General features: G+C 36.1%; 1 protein-coding gene across 1 annotated transcript; it reads right to left on the reverse strand.

Moving 5' to 3' along the window:
* Window positions 1-754: 754 nt before the first annotated feature.
* On the reverse strand, window positions 755-12,177 carry LOC111517766 (uncharacterized). The gene is made up of 3 exons (XM_074186582.1): window positions 10,884-12,177; window positions 4,084-4,239; window positions 755-1,016 (listed from the first exon to the last, which is right to left on the reverse strand). Exons 1-3 carry the CDS (start codon window positions 12,168-12,170, stop codon window positions 954-956), a joined length of 1,506 nt encoding a protein of 501 aa, XP_074042683.1. The 5' UTR covers window positions 12,171-12,177; the 3' UTR covers window positions 755-953.
* Between the last annotated feature and the right edge of the window lie 7,966 nt (window positions 12,178-20,143).

A 20,143-nucleotide genomic window follows, 5' to 3' on the forward strand; every position in this document is an offset into this window, starting at 1 on the left:
GTGAAAGTAAGGCTCTGTCGAACTCTAAAAGCCTGATTCGGTCCCCAGCGGGGCAGGCACGAAGTATGTGCTCTGCTGTTTCATCATTTTCCAAACAGATGAGGCGATACACACTGTCTTCCGACAGTGACCTGTAAGATGGCCTGTTAGACATCGTTATTGATTCCCACTGGAGTCCAACAACTTTTTGGTATCAAGTTTCGAAGGGTGAATAAACGCCTTGGAGTGAGCCAATCCTGGAAAATTCTGTCAGAAGTCCATAAATATTCTTGGCATCCGGGTGTTCAATCTTTGGTAAAGCTTGAAGCGATGCCAATGAGAGGTTCTGGTCCTATGAAGTTGCTTGCAGCACACTCCTTTGCAAGGTATTCAGCAGCCTCATTGCGTTCCAGGCCATTATGGCCAGGAATCCAGATCAGAGATTGGTGTAACCCTACCTGGCTGGGGTGAGATGAGGGCCTCATTCGATAGTGTCAGGGCCTTCTATATCGGGAGGGGTCGTCTACACCAATAGTCTATAGCTTCCCTAACTAATGGATTATCGTGAGTTCCTTCGCAATCAAAAACTTGTCGATTCCTTGACTGAATGGACTGCTGAATGGTAGGCAGCTGCAAATCTGTGTTGAGTCTTCCTATCAAGGAGAGCTGTGTTTGGCAATTTGCTACCAATTTAGACGTTGCTTGGTGGGAGCCAAGAGCTTCCAACGCCGCTTGACTGTTGGAGAATATTTTTATTGACTTGTGTGCTTTGAACAGGACTGTGAGTGAACTCAAATATATATTTCACCTTCATTACTAGTATTACATTTGAAAAAATACAAAGATACTGGAATGAATCAACTTGACAGACTACGCCTCTATACTTTCTTGATCCATCACGATAGGAAATGAGTGGGGCTGATGAGAAAAACAAACTGTTTATTGCCAGAAATCCTGAATGTGTAGTCAACACATCACTCTTCTGGTAGATCAAACTGCAAAGCGACCAGCACGTAGGTCAATATACTGGCGGAAATCTGAAACAAAATTGTTCTTGAAATTCTACTTGAAATCAAAAATCATTCACTATGAACTCATAGGACACAAATAAGTGTGCTTTGGTACTTGAATGGAAAATTAGATAATCTCATTCATATAAACACACGAAATTGTAACGCCCAATAGCAGGGGAGCCCACGATGCAAAATGAGGATTTACTAGAGCGTCATTGAGACATATTAGGTTGCAAAGCTTAGATGATAAGAAAAAAAAATGTTATATAATATATACCTTTTCATCGGTGGGGGAAGCGGCTACAGATTTTTAAATATGTATGTATCTGACTCGAGCGCGTCAGATATTGATAGCATCAATGTCCTACGTATTTTTAATAATATTCGTATGTTAATATGATCGTTTGCATGATGTGGGTGGTTGTACGTAAGGGTTAAAAGTGAAAAGAAAATAAATTTAATCGAGCGCGTCAGATTTTCTAAGGGGGTATTTAGTGCAACAAAAAAAGGTCTTATTCAATAATCTGACGATTTCGATCTGACGCAAACTCGTGGCCATTATTATAATGTGCAAAAAAAATTCGTCATTTTGAAATGCTCAAGCGCGTCAGATTAAGATATATATGGTTCATCTTTATGTTTTAGACGTGCTGTCTGTCTCATAATCTGACGATTATCTAGAAACAATATTTTTTAATTTTTTTTTTCAATTTATTGAACTTAAATAATTGAAAAGCTCAGGAAAAAGCATGCAAATAAATGAATGTATGTTTTTTAAGTAGAGTACTTGTATTCATAAGAAAATAATTAATATATTCATTAATTAATGAAGAAAAGAGAAATGAAACTTTCTATGTTTTTTAACGTTGCGTTAGTTACAAATAAAAGTGGTAAGAAACATAGAGAGTTTAATTTCTCTTTTCTTCATTATGATTTCCTACCACGTAGTAACGGCTACATTCATCAATTAATTGATAAATTAATCATCATCTTCATCACGAACGAGTCTCTGTGATCAACTGTGATGGCGTCATGGTAACAGAATTCAGAGTGGGGTCGGAGCGAGAGAGTAATAGATAGAGAAAAAGTGAATAGAGAATAGAGGAATAGAAACTCGGAGAGGGAAATATAGGTATCACAGAGCTGCACGCATTGAACTTTATTGATGAATTTTTGTTATTTCGGCTCGAGGAAATCGTCAGATGAATTATTTTCTTCAAAATGAAAAAAAAAATGCTATGCTCGAGAATGTCGAAATGATGTTATTTTTTCACAACTTTGCTGCCCTCCTCTTTCTTTACGTCACTCTCAAATTGTCAGATTATTGAAATATACACTTTTTAGCAGGTAATTAACTCACTCTACCTTAATCTGACGCGCTCAATTTTTTTCTACTAATCTGATCCTTTATCCCTCACAGGCGGCCTCATATATGGGGCTCATTTTTGGTGAAGGTACTTAACCGGGTACATCCCGAAATCCTGGCCCGAGCTCCCCTATTACAAAGATGCTATTGTATAGAGAAGCTCGTATAACAGCTGGAAAACTAACATCAAACCATGTTTTTCGAATACGTTATAATGAATTTACATTTACAATTTACAAGTATTGTTCAGTTTCATTATATTTTTTCCAATCGTCTGATTTGTTGTTGGTTTTCACCACGTTTGAAAATTTGAAAACTTTCAAAATATTTATTATTACCTACTATTAGTTTAGGTTGCACTAAAAAAAATAAAATTCAGGTAGAATTAACGTCAGTAGGATATCCAAAATTTAAAATTCATTATCAAACAAGGTATTCAACCCTTTATGGGATGTTTCGAAAAGATGGCAGAACAAAAGTTCCTTCTATTCCATTCACTTCCTGATCAATCGTGAAATTTCAAGATTGACGTAGAGATTTCAATTCTTCTGAAATTATGGAAGGTTCACTGCAGTTTGATTAAACCTCATTTGATATTACAATGTACGTTTGAGAAATTTCACACTTAAATTCATTTTCTCCAGTCAGGATAAACTTAAATTTAACTTCGAATCTAATAGAAGTGATATCATCAGACATTTTCTTGAAACATTGATAATCGGCTCAAAACTTGAAAGTTGAGTGATGGAAAGCAATTTTGATTTTCTTCACTTCACTAATATGATCTTATTCTTCTTCTTTTGTGATCAGATCTGTTCTGTGGAAGATATCTAAAGAAGTTCGTGGATATGTTTGAAATATTTAACTGAAGTAATGCAAAATTTGTGTACATATTGTGACAGATGACGATACATTTCGTCATCTGTCGTATGAATCAAAAACTAAACCATTATCTACTATGTGGGTATTTCTGTTTCTGCATTTCCTTCAGAGCATCAAAGAACAGTTAACGGTGAATAAAAATTACAATTTGTTTGCCAAAGATCTTCGTCAAAATTAGGAAAAACAACATATCCTATCATTTTGCACCATGGCAATGCAAGTTTCATTTCGAAATAATAATTGATTGAGAGATCAAATGAGCCTTTTCATCACAAATTTTTTCAGTGATCGTGCGGTAGCATCAGCCATGTTTTCCTTCCAGTTTTTTGTGAACAAACTCATCAAAATATCAACAATCAACTTCCAATTTGTATAATGAAACTACATTTTCAAGTAACCTCTCAACCAGCTCATTTTTTTGTCTTTTTGCAAACGTCTACTATATTTCGGAGACTTCTTGATTGTTGAAACCAATGGGTTTGGATCTAACTATGAACGAAGAAAGCACCATGAATGATTTGTTCTGATGATTGATTCGTTTGTGAAGATAATATTGCTTTTCCAGCCATTATTGAACTAAACAATACGGAACTTTCAAACTATTGTTCTTTCAGCATGCACAGGTATTGGTAACTCATTAACTGCGATTTCAACTACAGAGTGGAAAAACTAAATTGAGAATCTACTTGAACGCATGCAACAGTGTGTCGACTCTGAAGTAGTATCTTTTGAGATACTATAAAAAGTTCCATTCTAATTCCAACTTTTTTTACTTGTGAGAATTCAAAAGGTGACCTTCGTGTATCTGAATTGATTGATTGATTATAGAAGTGTTGTAGTTACCGGTCCTGCAATTCCAAGATCCAAGGTGAATACGCCACTGGCAGTGAAGGGGCGGTGTTGTTTGAGTTTTTCTATGAAGAAGCGAACTTGCTGATGATCTTCCGGGCGTGATATTCTTGTAGAATATTCCAGGAGAAAATTATTCAGGCCTTGAATCTGCGAAATTGAAGAGGCGGTTTGTGATTTCCATTTTTGCTTGTGAAATAAATTTATTAATTGAAAATGAATGACTAGGAGGTGTAACTGTGAATCGTTTTACAGTGAATGGAGGGCAAAAACCAAAAGTAGCAACAGTGTAAAAATGACTGAGGTTGGTTGCAACGAATCAGGTGTATTGATCTACCTGCCTCAATATTATTCGGGTTCAATAAAATTGAGAATACTTCTATTGACAACAGAGTTTTATCCTGAGTCCAAAACTCTTCTTCATCTATAAGACTAGAATGTGAATGATGCAGACTTAACCTTAGCCCAACAATACTTCTTGGATAGACTAGATATTGTTTTTGAACAGAAAAGAACAAAAAAGTATTAAATCTTTTGAAGAAGTCATTCGAGGTAGCAAATAGGTACAACCACGGTTGTACACGTGGTAAGCTTCTTCAGAGGGGCTTCCATCTAGGATGTTCAAAGAGGACTCTATTTCTATGATCCCAAGAGTGACAAAGAGATTGGTCTTGGTCAGCTGGTTAGCAGAAAAACACATTGAATCGGATCGGAAAACACTGTGCCTGAATTTTCAGGAATTGAAGACAATGACAATCAGTTCCATATGTTAATCCCGAAATAGAAAAATCTTGATGAAGGAACTTCCTGTAAAAATCAATTCACCGTTTTCAATCAGCAGGGAATGATTATAGGGCTGCATATAAGAGAACCTCTGAACAAAATAGGGCTGTTCAACGGAGACCTCAGCTGCAGGAGAGTGACCCACAGGAACGAAGTGACGAAGTGACGAAGGAACAGGATTATAGGAATAGAGATCATGTAAAGATGGAACGAATCCATAATTTTACAGTGCATCCAGGATATTTGAAAAAAATAAACGTGTCAGACAGCTTCTGAGAAGCAGAAGAAATAGGATAATTTTCTCTTAGGAAGTGTGGTTTTCAGAAAACCCAATCAATTAGGTGAATCCATGTTGTTATGGAACTGTGAAGTTTTTTGTACAATGAAGATGATTGATTGTTGACTGCATGGACAGAAAACACAAAGTTTCCTATTCAAGATGCAGGGATCGCTGTTGAAAAGCCAAGCTGTGAAATCGGCTTATGGTTTTCAGACTAACCTAAGGCATTGAGTAACCCATACTGAAGGAAGAATAGATGAATGGCAAAACCCAAACAAAGCAAATGAAAATTGGGTGCGTTAGGAGAAAAATGAAAATGGAGAAGAGGATTCTGAGAGCAAGTATGCTGATTCTCAGAAAACTATTTCTCTGTGGTAGTCGAAAGCATAGCTGTATTATCTAAGATTACTGCTGAAAAAAAAGAACATGACCATGGGCCACAAAAAAGACTGTGGAATGGAAAGAGTAAAAAAAACACAAATAGCAGACGAAAGTCATTCAGCAAAAGAATGTTTTTCTGTTAACCAGCTGTCGAACCCCTACGAACGACAACTCTCAGAAGTCGAAACTTGTGCGAGCTAAGGATTAACGAGGTCAAGAGAAACTGGTCCAAAAATAATCCCTCCGGAAATTACGATAAATATTTAGAAGACAATCTGATGAAAAAACGCTGCGTAAAGGAGGTATTCAGCTGACAATGTGAGGCAACGGACCGTAAGATGGGAAATTAATAGACAACTCAAATATTTGAAGGAAACCCGATCAAATAGTACAGGAGATTGTAGGAAGAAGTCCCATTGAAAAATTATAAAAGTGTGTCTGTTCTGGTTTCATTAATGTAATTAGCTGATCATATGAATGAACATCTGTATTCTGCTGAGTCGCAAGTTTTCTGAATGATTTTGTATATATTTTGGATACTTTCAGGTACAAATACGTTAACAGGCATTTATAAAGTGATATACCGGGTGCTTCTCTACGGTGGCTCACCACTATAACGTTTTTATCAGTGGAGATAAAAAAACGGAATTTGGAGGTTCTGTTCAATTCACTTTTTTTGACATAGATACTTGCTTTGCTCTACTTCCGGTTTGACCGTAAATGATCCCAACTTTCGATTTTTAAATGGGACATCCTATATATTTTTACTCATTTCCATCGAGAATAACATTTTTAATCCAACAATACTACATTTGTTGATATTTGATAAACGAAATCATTTTTATTTCAATTTTTTATTTTTTGATCTGGAATGCCATGGATCGTGTAAATCGCTTCATTCTTGATAAAATAACATGGGAAAACTACGACTTTGAGGCTTATGACTTCACAGTCGTTTCAAGAATTATTTCACAGTCGCAAAGATGAATTTTTCCAGTTAACTTGATTTTTTCAAATGGAAAGGGGGTGGCTCGTCGGCTTTTTGTGAAAGATCATTTTCTTACGAATAATTTGATGACACACACTTTCACTTTATTTCCTCTGTTTTCCTCAAGAATTGAGAAAAACGATCATACCTAATAACAAATAATACGTATTCGGTATACTCATGCACTAAGTCCTGTTATTCTAATTATTCATGACAAAAAATTGAAGCTGTTGCCCGGACTAACTAAACAAATAGGTTAATGAATATGCTATCACTTTTGAAAATTTATTTGTTGTGTAGTTTATAATTAGACATGGCCAATTATAGTAGAAAGGAGAAAATAGACATGTTGCTAATTTACAGAGAAATAAAAAAGAATGCAACAGATGCAGCTCGAATTTATGCTCAGAGGTTCCCTTATCGTCGCCATCCCACTCGGCATTATTTTCCAAAACTGGAAAGAAAAATGCGAAATGAACCAGAAAAAAATGCTAACAACTTCATCGTCAGTTAAAAAGAAGTAGACGTGTTGGTCTATGTTGAAGTGAATTGTCCGGCGTCAATTCGCCAAATTGTTTCTGATTGTGATATAAGTTATTCGTCCGTTTGGAGAATTATTCACAAATATAATTATCGATCATTCAAGTACCAACTACACCAACATCTTCACGATAACGATCACAACCGAAGATTATCTACAGAGAAGATGTACGTTTTCCATTTAAAATTGTTTATTCAGATAAACCCGATTCACCAACTTGGGTATGTTCAATAGGAATAATAAAAGGTACTGATCTCAAACAAATTTATATCTGATGCAAGAAAGAAATTTTCAAGAGCGATTTGGTTTCGATTGCTGAATGGGTATTATTGGAGGAAATCTTTTGGGGCTGATAATTTTCGACGAACAACTGACTGCGGAAAGATATCTGCAGTTCCTTAGAAATCAAATTAATGATTTCATTGAAGATTTGCCACTGACTAAACAAGTTGATATTTATTTTCAACAAGATGGAGCGCCACCTCACAATTCTCAAGTTGTGAGAGAATATCTGAATGACACCCTCCCAGAAAAGTGGATTGGCACTTATAGACCTATTCAGCTTGAGTTGTCATATTTTAACATAAATATATTATTCCTTTTTCATATTCCAGATCACCGGAACTCATTCCGCTAGATTTGTTACTCTGGGGAACAATTGAAAATCATGTTTACAATACAACATCAGCCACTCGTGAAGAACTGGAGCATTCAGTGTGGGTGGCATTTCAGAACATCACTGAGGAACAGCTGATCAATGTGATGCGCGCAACAATTGAAAAAGTTGAACTTTGCCGTGATCAAGGAGGAGGCCATTTTGAACATTTATAATCTTAATAGACTGATTTGCAACTTTCTTGCAAATATTCAGAAAAATAGAGAAAATGAAGTGAAAGTGTGTGGCACCAAATTTGTTCCGTCTTCGCCAGTTTTCTTTTTTTTTATTTTATTTTTTCTCTTTGTGTATTTGTCTACTGATGATTTTCACTCAATTTTCAAAATTTTTGTTGATCGAAATTCGGCTGTGTTTCCTATTCTGATTGAATACAGTTTGTAACAACGAAAACTTAACAGAGCCGTTTTTGAATTATTCAGATGGGGAAAGTAGGTCGAGTGTACCTTGTTTTAAAGGTTTTTTGAATATCTTTACATCTCTGTTAAGAGAGCATTTTTGTAACGATTAGTTTTCGAGATAATTTGAAGATTTAAAGATATTTTCATTGAGTTCAACTCTTTTTAAAATAAATCAAATTGTTTTTAAGGTACAATTTACGTTCAGAACTTTCATAAAAATAATAAATTATTTGTTTATTACGAGATTTTTTCGGGGTATGGGGTTGGTTACCACCCTTACATTTTGAGTAAATTGTGTGGCACCTCCATATGGAGGTTTCCTTTTGACGTGGATATTTCATGCTTCTGATAAAAAAGATAAAAAAGATAAAAAACTAAACTAAATATACTAAACACATAGGAAATTTAGAGTGAATGTTCAAAAAGTGCGCCATTTTGCTCCATGCAACAATAAAGATTTTGTTCGAATTTTGTTCTCACATTATTCAACATCTCAGGAGTTATAGTTCGGCATTCATCAATAATTCTACGACGTAATTCATCCAAATTGGCTGGCTATGTAGCATAAACTTTAGACTTTAAATATCACCCCAAAAAGGAGTCCAGTTGTGTTAAATCTGGTGATCGTGCTGGCCATTCAATTGAATCTCTTCTGTCAATCCATCCTCCTTCAAAATGATTACTCAAAAAATTTCGAACCTGCTAAGCATAATGTGGTGGTGCACCGTCTTGTTGAAAATGGATAAATTCATCTTGATATCTTGGATCCTGTTCAATTATTTCAACTATACGAGGTTGTATTGCCTCTTCAAGAAGTTGTAAATAAGAATCACCGGTTGAATTTCCATCAATGAAAAATGGACCAATGATTGCCTAATATTCCGGCCCAGATATCCAACTTTTGGGGATGCTGGGTATGTATTTCTGCGTATTGTCTTGGGTTTTCATCCGACCGATAACGGCAATTGTGACGGTTCACGCAACCATTCAAATATATAACAGATGTTATAAAGCAGTTCGGTATTTTGCATTAATCTCTCACCCATGTCCTTACAAATCTCCTGTCTTCGGTCAGAATCATCCTCATTGAGTTCATGAACATGCGCTCATATGGCTTATTCCGGCCATTGCTGATAAACCTCTGGTACTTAACCTGGGATTGACGATGACTTGACCAATCACTTCAATCGCATTATCGTCATTCACTACCCATCTCTGAACATTTCTTTTCTTATTCAAAACCGAACGTGTCTCCTTGAATTTTGTGATCAAATCCAGAACGTGATTTCTGCTTAGGTGTTTACCATTTTCGTCGTTGCCAAAAAATAAAGCAATAACTGAAACCCTTTCAGCATTAGTGTGGGGCATTTTTAAACGAATAACAATACACGACCTGTTTAAACGAAACAATCGAACGATGTACTGATGAAAACTGGAAGAAGAGGAGTGGGTATTGATTTTAAAAAAAGGGATTTTATTCAACAAAAATCTGATAAGAAGAACTGCTTGAACATTTTTTCATTTAGGCATACAAGTTACCGAGTGGTCTGTCTAATGTATTATTAACATGGCAATTTTAACTTCAAATTATCTCGAAAACTAATCGTTACAAATTTTTTTTTAACAGAGTTGTAAAGGTATTCGAAAGATCTTTAAAACAAGGTGCCACTCGACCTACTTTCCCTATCTAAATAAGGGTCGTCGGAAGCACCCCTCCGAGGGGGTGCGTGCTACAAAAAATCTGAATAGTCTGACGTGTCCGAGCTTTTTTTAAAAAAGTCACTTTCTATATTCAAAAACGGCTCTGTTAAGTTTTCGTTGTTACACACTGTATATGGAGCGCTCGTCGTATCAATATATTTGGTCGGTCGCTGAAACAGTAGCAGAACAGGGATTCGATATATAGACTCGCTACAGAAAGCATCTCAGGTGATTCGACAACCTACTCAATTAATTAAGAAAGTTGCTGGCCATCTAGTGTTGTGTGATCCGAAGGGTTCTTACGATCATCTCCCTGGAACCAGAAGCCTCTCTACAAGCCGCTACTACAGCCGACAGATACTCAGGTGAGAACCACAGCCACGTAATCTCTCTCGCTTTTTTTTTGTGTCCTGAACAAAATTCTATTGAGAACTTCCTCAAATCATACAATCCTATGTTATACTACAGTCCACTTATCTAATGAAGATACAAAATTATTCGTAAGAAAATGATCTTTCACAAAAAATCATATTTACAACTGTGAAATAATTCTTGAAACGTCTGTGAAGTCATAAGCCTCAAAGTCGCAGTTTTCCCATGTTACTTCATCAAGAATGGAGCGTTTTACACGATCCATGGCATTCTAGATCAAAAAATAAATATTGGAATAAAAATGACTTCATTTATCAAATATCGACAAATGTAATATTGTTGGATTAAAAATGCTATTCTCCATGGAAATAAGTAAAAATATATAGGATGTCACATTTAAAAAACAAAAGTTGGGGTCATTTCTGGTCAAACCGGAAGTACGCCAAAGCCAGTGAATATGTCAAAAAATGTAAATTGGACTATAATGCACAACCCCCAAATTTCGTTTTTTTATCTCTAATAATAAAAAAGTTATAGGGGTGAGCCACCTTAGAGAATCACTCGGCAAATGTGGAATATATTGAAGATTCATGGATGTGACTTAACTAAGGTTTGTTTCAGAGGAGGTGCAGTATGCTGTAATAAGAAATAGGAGTAACCCCCTATATACTTACATTATTTTTCATATTCTGGGCGTTTTTCAAAAAAATGTAGATCCCCCAAGTGTGAAGGACCACGAAAATGCAGTTGATGATATGTATGGTGCTTGCTGCTGGATGCTCAAAGGTGTACACGACGTATGCCACTACAGCATACCAATGGACGATGAGCAGCGTCAGTTCTACCACAGTATGAACAAGAAAAAGCGGATTGACGCAGTCGTTGTAATCGTAAATACATAAACATATTTCCTCGTGGGCGATCCTAAGATTTTCAACAATTTCTTCATCACGTAGAGATGCCCATTTGACAGGTCGTAGGTGATCCTTCTTGCAGAGCTCGAAGTGGAACAAACCCAGGAAATCTCTCCTGTTGCTAGTCTCATCTATGCCTTGCATGGGATGGACAGGAATATATCTCAATGCGCTCATGGTGAGTTTTTCGAAACAAGCAAGGGCTCCTATCAACATGGAGATAAAAGTGCAAAACTGCGCATAGATTCCGAAGGTCATACTTTGCGATAACCTCAGAAAATAGTGTTTCATTGTGAAGTGTGTCAATTCCCACCTCTTCAGATGGAGCCAGGTGTAGGCCCCTGCTTGTATCGAAACCGTCAGTAGAAACACGGTAACTATGCCATACTGCGTGGCAAGGGCAATTTTTTTGGCTGACGAGCAATATACTCCATATTTGAATACTTTCGAAAACTTGTTCAACGTTTCGACCACTTTCGATGCTTTCATCAGAATGAGAATAGTTGCAATCACTATGTAGAGCGCATAGGTGGCGTTAGTGACGTCTTCTAAGATCAGCAGCAGCGATCTGGGTTTTATTATTTCTCTGTAATCTATGTTGAAAACGACATCGTAGCTAAAAAGGCAGCTGATTCCAAAAGTGTAAATCGACCAATAAAGGGATTTCTGGAACACACATTGGCCTCCTTGATGTTTGACAATTATCGGAAAGAGACCAATCAATCTGGCCATAGACAAAACTGGTAGAAGTGTTCTACAGAAACATATGTTGTCAGTTGATGCATTTCTGGCTGGAAATGGAGCCACTTTGATTTCTCGAACAGACATTTTCGACAAGTTTTTCAATTTTTTATTCCTGCACTGAAAGTCTACCGGACATCTCGTAACTGTACTGGTAATCTGAAATTTGAAAATCAGGTTCATAAATATAATTGTTCGAATGAAAAACTGCTGAAGGTGAGTGTGTTGAATTTCTTTACGAATTGACAAAAAAATGTGTTTATTGCTACTGAGTTTTTTTATTGATTCCATAGAGGAATTCCTCATACCCAGTCTTATTTGAAAATGGTTTGGTTGAAGATAGGGGATTTTGATCCCGCCAAGAATCACTGAAGTAGATTAAGTGGAATTTGAAGGCTGTAGTGCTTGGTTCTACTACTTTGAACTGTCCTTGTTTGCATTCATTATTTTTGTGTAACAAAACAAAGATTTTCTATATTTTTCAACATAACCTTCTCTTAAATCTACACATCAATGACTAACCCGAAGGTGACATCAAAACTGGCCTGGGAATGCCATGAAGAACTGAATGAACTTGCAAACAGGAACAAATTAACTTTGTAGTGGGTGCCAGGGCATTCAGGAATCACAGGTTATGATAAAGCTGATGAATGCGCTAGACGCAGATCATCAACTTCATATATAGGTCCTGAACCAGCTCTGGGGGTATCAAAATCATTGGTACGAAACCAGATTCGGATATGGACCAGTAAGAAGCACACAGAGTACTGGACAAAATTACCTGGCAACAAACAGAGTAGAACCTTCATTAGAAAACCGTCCGAGAAAAAAACCGAAGAACTACTTCAATATAGTAGGGATCGGCTCAGAATAATTACAGGGTTACTAACCGGTCATTGTCCGCTTAGAGGACACCTGAATGAAATGGGGCTGTACAACGGAGACCGCAGCTGCAGATTATGCAACGAAGGGGCAGAAACAGCTCTACACATCTTATGCGAATGTGAGGCACTGAATCACAGGAGGCAGGCAATAAATGGACAAACAAAATTACGCCAGAAGAATATGAGGAACATCCAGCATGTAACCTGTTCAAACTAGTATAGGGAACGAGACTGATGGAATGGGTGTCATGAGAAGATGGGAGAATAAACGCAATAAGTTCAAGAGGCTGCAGTGTTTTCTGGAGACTCGGACTAAATGGACAAGTCAGACAGCTCCCAAGGTACAAAAGAAAACACACTTCTTCTAGCGATGCTCTCTTGCATATGTATATGCATATGTCATCTTAATTTTTTCAGGTTGGAAATTTTCTCCCTTACCCTTTCAACTGTCTTTCGTCAGGAGGACGAGTGGTTCATAACTGAAGGTGTTTTTTGGTGACGACATAAAAATCAATGACCTCTATGCCGTTCTGGCCTTGTGTACCCCTTCCTGACTGGGGTATTTGATGAACAAACTGTTCATTTCAACAGACGTCGTAGGGCCTTCACTCAACCGAGCGACGGGGCCTTCTGTATCGAGAGGGGTTGTCTATAACCTAGAGTTTCCCTAACTAATGGGTTATCATGAGTTTCCGCTGACTCGAAAACTCTCTGATTCCTCGACTGAATGGACTGCCGTATAGTTAACAGCTTCAAATCTCTGCGGATGGCTTCATTCCGCACGAACCATGGAGCATTCACCAGCATCCTGAGAAGTTTGTTTTGCAGTCTTTCCAAAATGGAAAGATTTGACGGAGCGGTTTGTCCCCAGGCGCCTGTAGTATACATGATGACAGGATTGAACATCGTATTGTAAAGTAGAATCTTATTTTTAAGATTTAGCTTTGAGTTTCTGTTAATCAGTCAAAATTTCAATTATGGTGAAATCTGGAGTATGACATAATCGATAATAAAATGTGATATCTTACACCTAAGTATCTTTGTATCAAAACAACCACGATACTATTAATCACATTCTAATTCTAAGGTTTTTTTTTCAAATTAGTTGTATTTAAGTCACAATCCGGTTAATTTTTTACATTTTCGGGGTAACGTTGTTTGATATTGGATAACACGACTCTTTTTCTCTCTATAGTTTTTTCTTAGAAATTGTATTGATTATATTGGTCTCTCTCTCTCTCTCTATGGGTTTTTTGGACGTTTTTTCCTTTCTGCGCATTTGTCTATCCTCCTCATATCAGAATGTACTCATTTAGGCTAATTTAGTTTTTTATTGAAAATAATATATTATAAAAGTGAATCATCTCCCAAGTATCCCATAAAATTTCCGGTTTTTATGTCAATTAACAACTTAGCAAGAGCAATTGGAAATGTGATATTGCCCGCTGTACATTCTGACGTCACACCAAGCAATGAGCTTCGAGCGGTGGCAACCGGGCCTGTAGTTGGAGATTATGAATCGCTGCTATCATCGGATTTCGTTTCATTTGCTGACTGGTTTGAAAACACTACGTGTTACATATTCACGCAGTTGATACACTGCAGTAAACAACACACAACTTGCTCTCTACGGCTTCAGTACACTTATATATTTCGATTATCCGCCAGCACTGGCGGCTGGTGTGACGTCAAGTTTAACCACGCCCCGTTTCGGTGAATGCCACATTCAACTATTAATTTGAAGGGGAAGATAAAGAGTGAAAATTCAGATTTTTTGCAGATGTTCTATTTGAGGTATAAACTTACAAATAGTGAAATAAAAAAAATTTGGTGAATGAGCCCATTGATAGGAGCTTCGTTGGGGAGGCGCAGCAGTCTTGCTCGTAGCAATGCTGCCATTGCTCATGGCAGCATCAAAACTTATTTTTATTATAAAAAACACCTAATATTTTTTATAAAATTGATGGATGTAGCCGTTACAACGTGGTAGGAAATCATAATGAAGGAAAGAGAAATGAAACTTTCTGTGTTTCCAACCACTTTTATTTGTAACTAACGTTACTGCAGTTTCGTCCTATAGGGACATTTTCAAACATATATATTGTATAAGTTGAAAATGTCCATATAGGAAGGAACTGCAGTAACGTTAGTTACAAATGAGAGTGGTAAAAAACATAGAAATTTTCTTTTCGCTTTTCATTAATATTTTTTGGATAGTTTATGACTTTTTACATACATATTCAATACATTTAATTGATTAAATCTTGTCCCCACGTGGACATCCGGTCCACTCCGGCCTCTAACCGGCGTGAATGGGGATGGGAGTTATATAAATCCACTGTAAGACTCCGACGTGGACATCCGGTCAACCCCGGCCTCCAACCGGCGTGAATGACAGTGCTGTTTCTCTTTACACTTGTAGACTTTTCACAAAAATGTTTATTTAATGGTGGCACGTTCTACGACGGCAGACATTCACTACACGAAACTGAGTTTCATCTCCAACATGGCGTCCGCGTACCTTCTTTGTGGACGACAGCTGTCAGCGATCTGATCTGATTATTGGTCTCTTACTGACAATCCACTTTTTTATTTTCATTTTGAATAACTCAACAGATATTTTCTTTAGTTTATTTAGTAACAAACTATATATTCTTGGAGTACGGTAATTTGCACTTCGTTGACATATACATTTTTCATTTATGTGAAAGAAAATTGCATCAGCTCTTCTGGTATTGTAAGAATGTTCATGAATTTTATTAGCTTTGACATGAAGTGAACTTTTATCAACAAATATTAGTCTCAAATATTAGATTCATTATAGAGTGCGTCAGAAAAAAATGTCAGTATTTTGCGATTCATCATTTTCAGAACCCATTTCGGCAAAACCTGTAATTGGTTCAAGAAGCAATCATTGATCCCGTCCCAGCCCAAAACCCCACAGGATAGTAAAGACTCTATCAAGAAAGAATAAACAGTTTTCAACCGCGTAATGTTCAAGAAATTCTTCAAATATTTGAATTTGGATAGAAAGTCTCTTATTTTTCCTGATACTTGCATATTCCACTTCATATGTCGATCTACAATTCCTGAATACTTTATTTTGTCACCTTCCTTTATTTGAGAGTCTAGTCATTCATTCAAATGCCCAAGAACTGGTAAACCACAAGCATACGATTTGAAAAGTAGGTAAGTGGTCTTTTCATAGTTTATTATTAAATCGTTCCCTGTTAGCCAATTTGATATGTTGGGAAAGTTCTACTTTCTCTTTGAGTTCTTGCCAGGTTGACGCTTTGTAACCACAGCAGTATCGTCAGCAAAGCTAACGATTTCACAAGTGTCTAGAAATAACATACTGTTTATGTAGATACTGAACAGAAAAGGTCCGAGGACAGTTCCCTGAGGTACTCCATATGATACTGTTTGTGTTTCACTGAGAATTCCATCAATTTCAAGTTTCTGTTCTCTACCCAATAAATAGTTCTCAAGAAGGTTATTAATATTTGAAATAAAATGAATTGATATTTCTCTCTGTCTCAGTATGTTCAGAATTTCATTTAGAACGGAAAGTTGTCTGTGCATTAGAAAAATTTCTGAAAAGGTCTCACCTGATTAGCTAGTTTTTGTGTGAGTTTACTAATGGGATTCCTGAAAACGAATGACAGAATGTCTACTCTTCGAAATAGGAAACTTCATTGGTATTCTACATATCAGTAATTGTTTGAATCGGTGATTTGAATCGATAAGACAACCCTGATGTATAAAACAATTTATATGAATATTCATGAAGAGAGATTAACGTATATCGAGGGCAATGGATCGCTGAATATGAATTATAGATAATTTTTGAGCATTAGTCACAAATGGCTATAATAACATGGTCGTCATATGTGAACTTTTGGATGTTACTAATAAACCGCAAGCCCATAACAAATTTTTTTATTTTTTTATACCTCTTGAAAATGTATTATCTTCATAGTCCTGGAGTGAAAAATTTATTTCAGTTTAATTTGTCGAAAGTTCTTGTATGGCTTCTGTCGCGTCTTCGGATATTCGAAAAAAAAAATCAAAATTAAAACAAGAGTGCATTGTAAGAATTGTGACATAAAGCGAACTCACCGAATTCCTTGCACAGATCCTTGCTTCTGAAAGGGCCCTTTCTTGGAGTGTTCTTCCTCCAGCTTCACTGGATTTTCCAACAAAACGGAAAGTTAAATTGAGTTACCAAACAGTGGGAGATGACACAGAGTCTAAAGCACACACGGCGAAATAAGTAATTAGCAAAAATAGCCATACATGTTTCTTGCACATAGCATGAAATTGTAGATAGGTCTCTGTTGATATGGTTTAGATGGATAAGCATAATTCAATCAAGTCTCGAGCATGCGCCCTTAGGAGTCGCTCCATGCCAACAATAATAATAATAATAATAGTAGAAAATTAAAAGACGCAACATTACCGGCACCCCAGAAAGCATATGATTTAATATGCATTTTCTAATTCGAAACAAAATAACAATTTCCTGAAACAAAAATTATTATTTTCTCATTAGTCAGTGGGTTATGCTTGAAATAGTTATTCACGTTTCACCTACAAGTGTTGGAAGTGGCATTTTATTTTGTGAGTAGGGATTATTGCAAATCGAGCGCCAGCAAGTGGAGCAAACTCACGAGCAAAATAAAATCACTTTTAACAAATGTATCATACAATTTTTTTTGTATAACGTTTCTGCTGATAATAAAAAAATTATAGGGTTCATGGGATTTGAACACACGATCTTTGGATTACAAGGCGTATGTTACAACTACATACGCCAACTCACGCCAATGAACGAGAGGAAGTTTGTAAGATTACCAAATAATTTCCTAAACTATGGCTCCATGTTAAAAGCGCCTTCAACATTACCAAAACCTGTTACTTCAAATGAGGACAATACTGTTGACGTTTTGGCATACTTTTATGCATATCCAGAAGCTTCCATTCGCAGTGCAGAAAAAAATTTAGGTGTATGACATGCTTCAGTACAACGAAATTTGAAAAATCACGGAATGCATCCGTATAAATTTACCAAAGTTCAAGCTCTAAAAGCAGAAGACTTCGAACGTAGAATGCATTTTTGTGAATCCCTTTTGATTCATACACAGGAAGATTGGGAAATTTCGTCAAAAATAATTTGGAGCGACGAATCAAAATTTACGAGTGATGGTATTTTCAATAGAAGGAATGAACATTTTTGAGCTGATCATAATCCTCATGTTACAAAAGAAATGGGTTTATGAAGACACACTGAATGCAGAGAGATATCTCCAAATATTAAGGACGACTGTAACCGATTTTCTTGAAAATTTGCCTTCAGAGGAATATAGGAATTCGTGGTTTCAACTGGACGGAGCGCCAGCTCATTCCACCCAGGAAGTTTCCAGGAAACTTCACGAACTCTTCGACTATTGTTGGTTTAGGCGTTTAGGGCCGTGGGATTGGCCACCGAGATCACCCGATCTCACGCCAATTGACTTTTTTTATGGGGTCTTCGGAAAGAAAGGGTATACAGTACTCCAGTGTCTACCAAAGAAGAATTGCGACGGCGAATAGTGCGGAGTATTGAAGATCTGGATCGCAGGAAATTGAAAAAGCAACCACAGGTCACGTACAAAAAACATTTTAAAGTGTTTAGAATTTAATGGACAACATTTTCAGCATTTATTGTGAAAATGTGATATTTTGTTTAAATTTTTGTTATTTTGAATCATCCTATTCTGTTATTGTCTGTACTGTCACATGTTTTAGCCCACAAAATCTTACTTTTTACCTAGAAATGACTGATTTTTGGTACAGTTGTTCCCTGGAAACTTTGAGCTAAGGTTAAGGAAATTATTTTGTAACCTTACAAACTTCATTTCGTTCATTGTTGTTAATTCTAGATACATTTGGTTGAATTTTTTACACCTTCTGACAATGATTTGATCACTTTGTTCATGTGTATAATAACTAATTTCATAAGAACTTCGTTTGAATAATCGATATTTGCATTCATTTTGGAAGATGATTCGAAACACCGTCGATAACTCTTTGTAAATTACTTATAAAAGTAACCGAACTGCTATAAGCTTGATAATTTCACTGCTTCCTAAATCCAAATTCTAAAAAAAAAAAAATAATGTTTCTAGAAGAAGCGATTTTATTGAGAAACTTTGACGAATTAGGTATAGGGATATGATATATCATCTTGAAGCATTTTTCACCATCTTTCAATTTACCGAGTAATATACAGAGGTTTTCATTTGAAAAAATGAACTTTTGATTACTTTTATGCACAATGGTAATAATAGTAATTTTAGCACGCCCTGTATGATATGGAGCCGATTTCCTGGTGTTATTTGGATGATTGGAGTTTGTCCAAACCATCATCAAAATATCAACTTTTCATAAATTGAGAGTACTGATGTACTTGATTTTAATTAAGGCTATGTTTTGGACCATATTTAGCACAATTTATTTCGAAAACAGATAGAAATAGGTATAGGAACATTATTGACAAAAAAGTATTAAAATACCAGAGCGATTCCAAAAATGTATTAATATACGTGGAGTTCCATTTAAAAAAATAAAGTTGCTAGGACTTTTTGATGGAAGTGGCAACGCCGCAATGCTGAAAATATTTTAGATCGATAGAACAGGTAAGGAAATGTGAGAGGTGAAATTTTCAGAAAAATCATGCTTTGCGTTTTCCAGAAACGTCTAACCTATCATCGACCGTGAGTCACGTTGTATATAGGTACTCAAAGCTCGTCTTAAAACTCGTCTCGACAAATTTCAATTAAGAGATGATCTTTGGTTTGCTACAGGATATACGTTAAGATCCAATTATAATTTTGTTGTTCCCCATCATAAATTAATGAAATCAGCAAACGGCTCTGTAATAATTCCCATCAAATCATTCAACAAACTACAAATCTTTCTTAAACAGGTATCAAACTTGCATTCCTTCAAAAAAATGGTAAAAAACTGTTACAATACATTTTATTTCCTCCATGCATGCTTCCAGGATGATTTGACAGTATAAATCACTCGATTGGAACAGTTTCTATTGTATTTCTTTTAATGTCTGCTATGATATGAAGTGACTTGAAATCCCTGAAAGAACCAATAGAATCGAAAATAAAAATGAATAGCTGAAAATAACAATCATATCAAACAAAAAAAACCCTGAAATGAAATCACAATAAAATACAAGCAAAACATTGAAAATTTAACAATGAAAAAGAACTAAAAATTTAAAGATTACCTTAGTTACTTCACGACGTTTCGATTGTTAGTGTCCACAATCATCTTCGAGTGGTAGTGAATATGGATGTGGATTAGGAAAGTGAAATCAGAAATTTAGAATGTGCCAAA

The sequence above is a fragment of the Leptinotarsa decemlineata genome, unplaced genomic scaffold (assembly GCF_025532065.1).
Source record: "Leptinotarsa decemlineata unplaced genomic scaffold, Ldec_3_MD MMD2_P_RNA_scaffold_2, whole genome shotgun sequence".
NCBI classification, from domain to species: Eukaryota; Metazoa; Arthropoda; class Insecta; order Coleoptera; family Chrysomelidae; genus Leptinotarsa; species Leptinotarsa decemlineata.

Coding starts and splice junctions, on each gene's coding strand:
- LOC111517766 (XM_074186582.1), bottom strand. CDS start 12,170: ATGAGGAATTCCTCTATGGAATCAATAAAAAAACTCAGTAGCAATAAA. Junction 4,240..10,883: donor CCCAGAATATGAAAAATAAT/GTAAGTATATAG, acceptor TCAATTTCGCAG/ATTCAAGGCCTGAATAATTT. Junction 1,017..4,083: donor ATCTTGGAATTGCAGGACCG/GTAACTACAACA, acceptor ATTTTGTTTCAG/ATTTCCGCCAGTATATTGAC.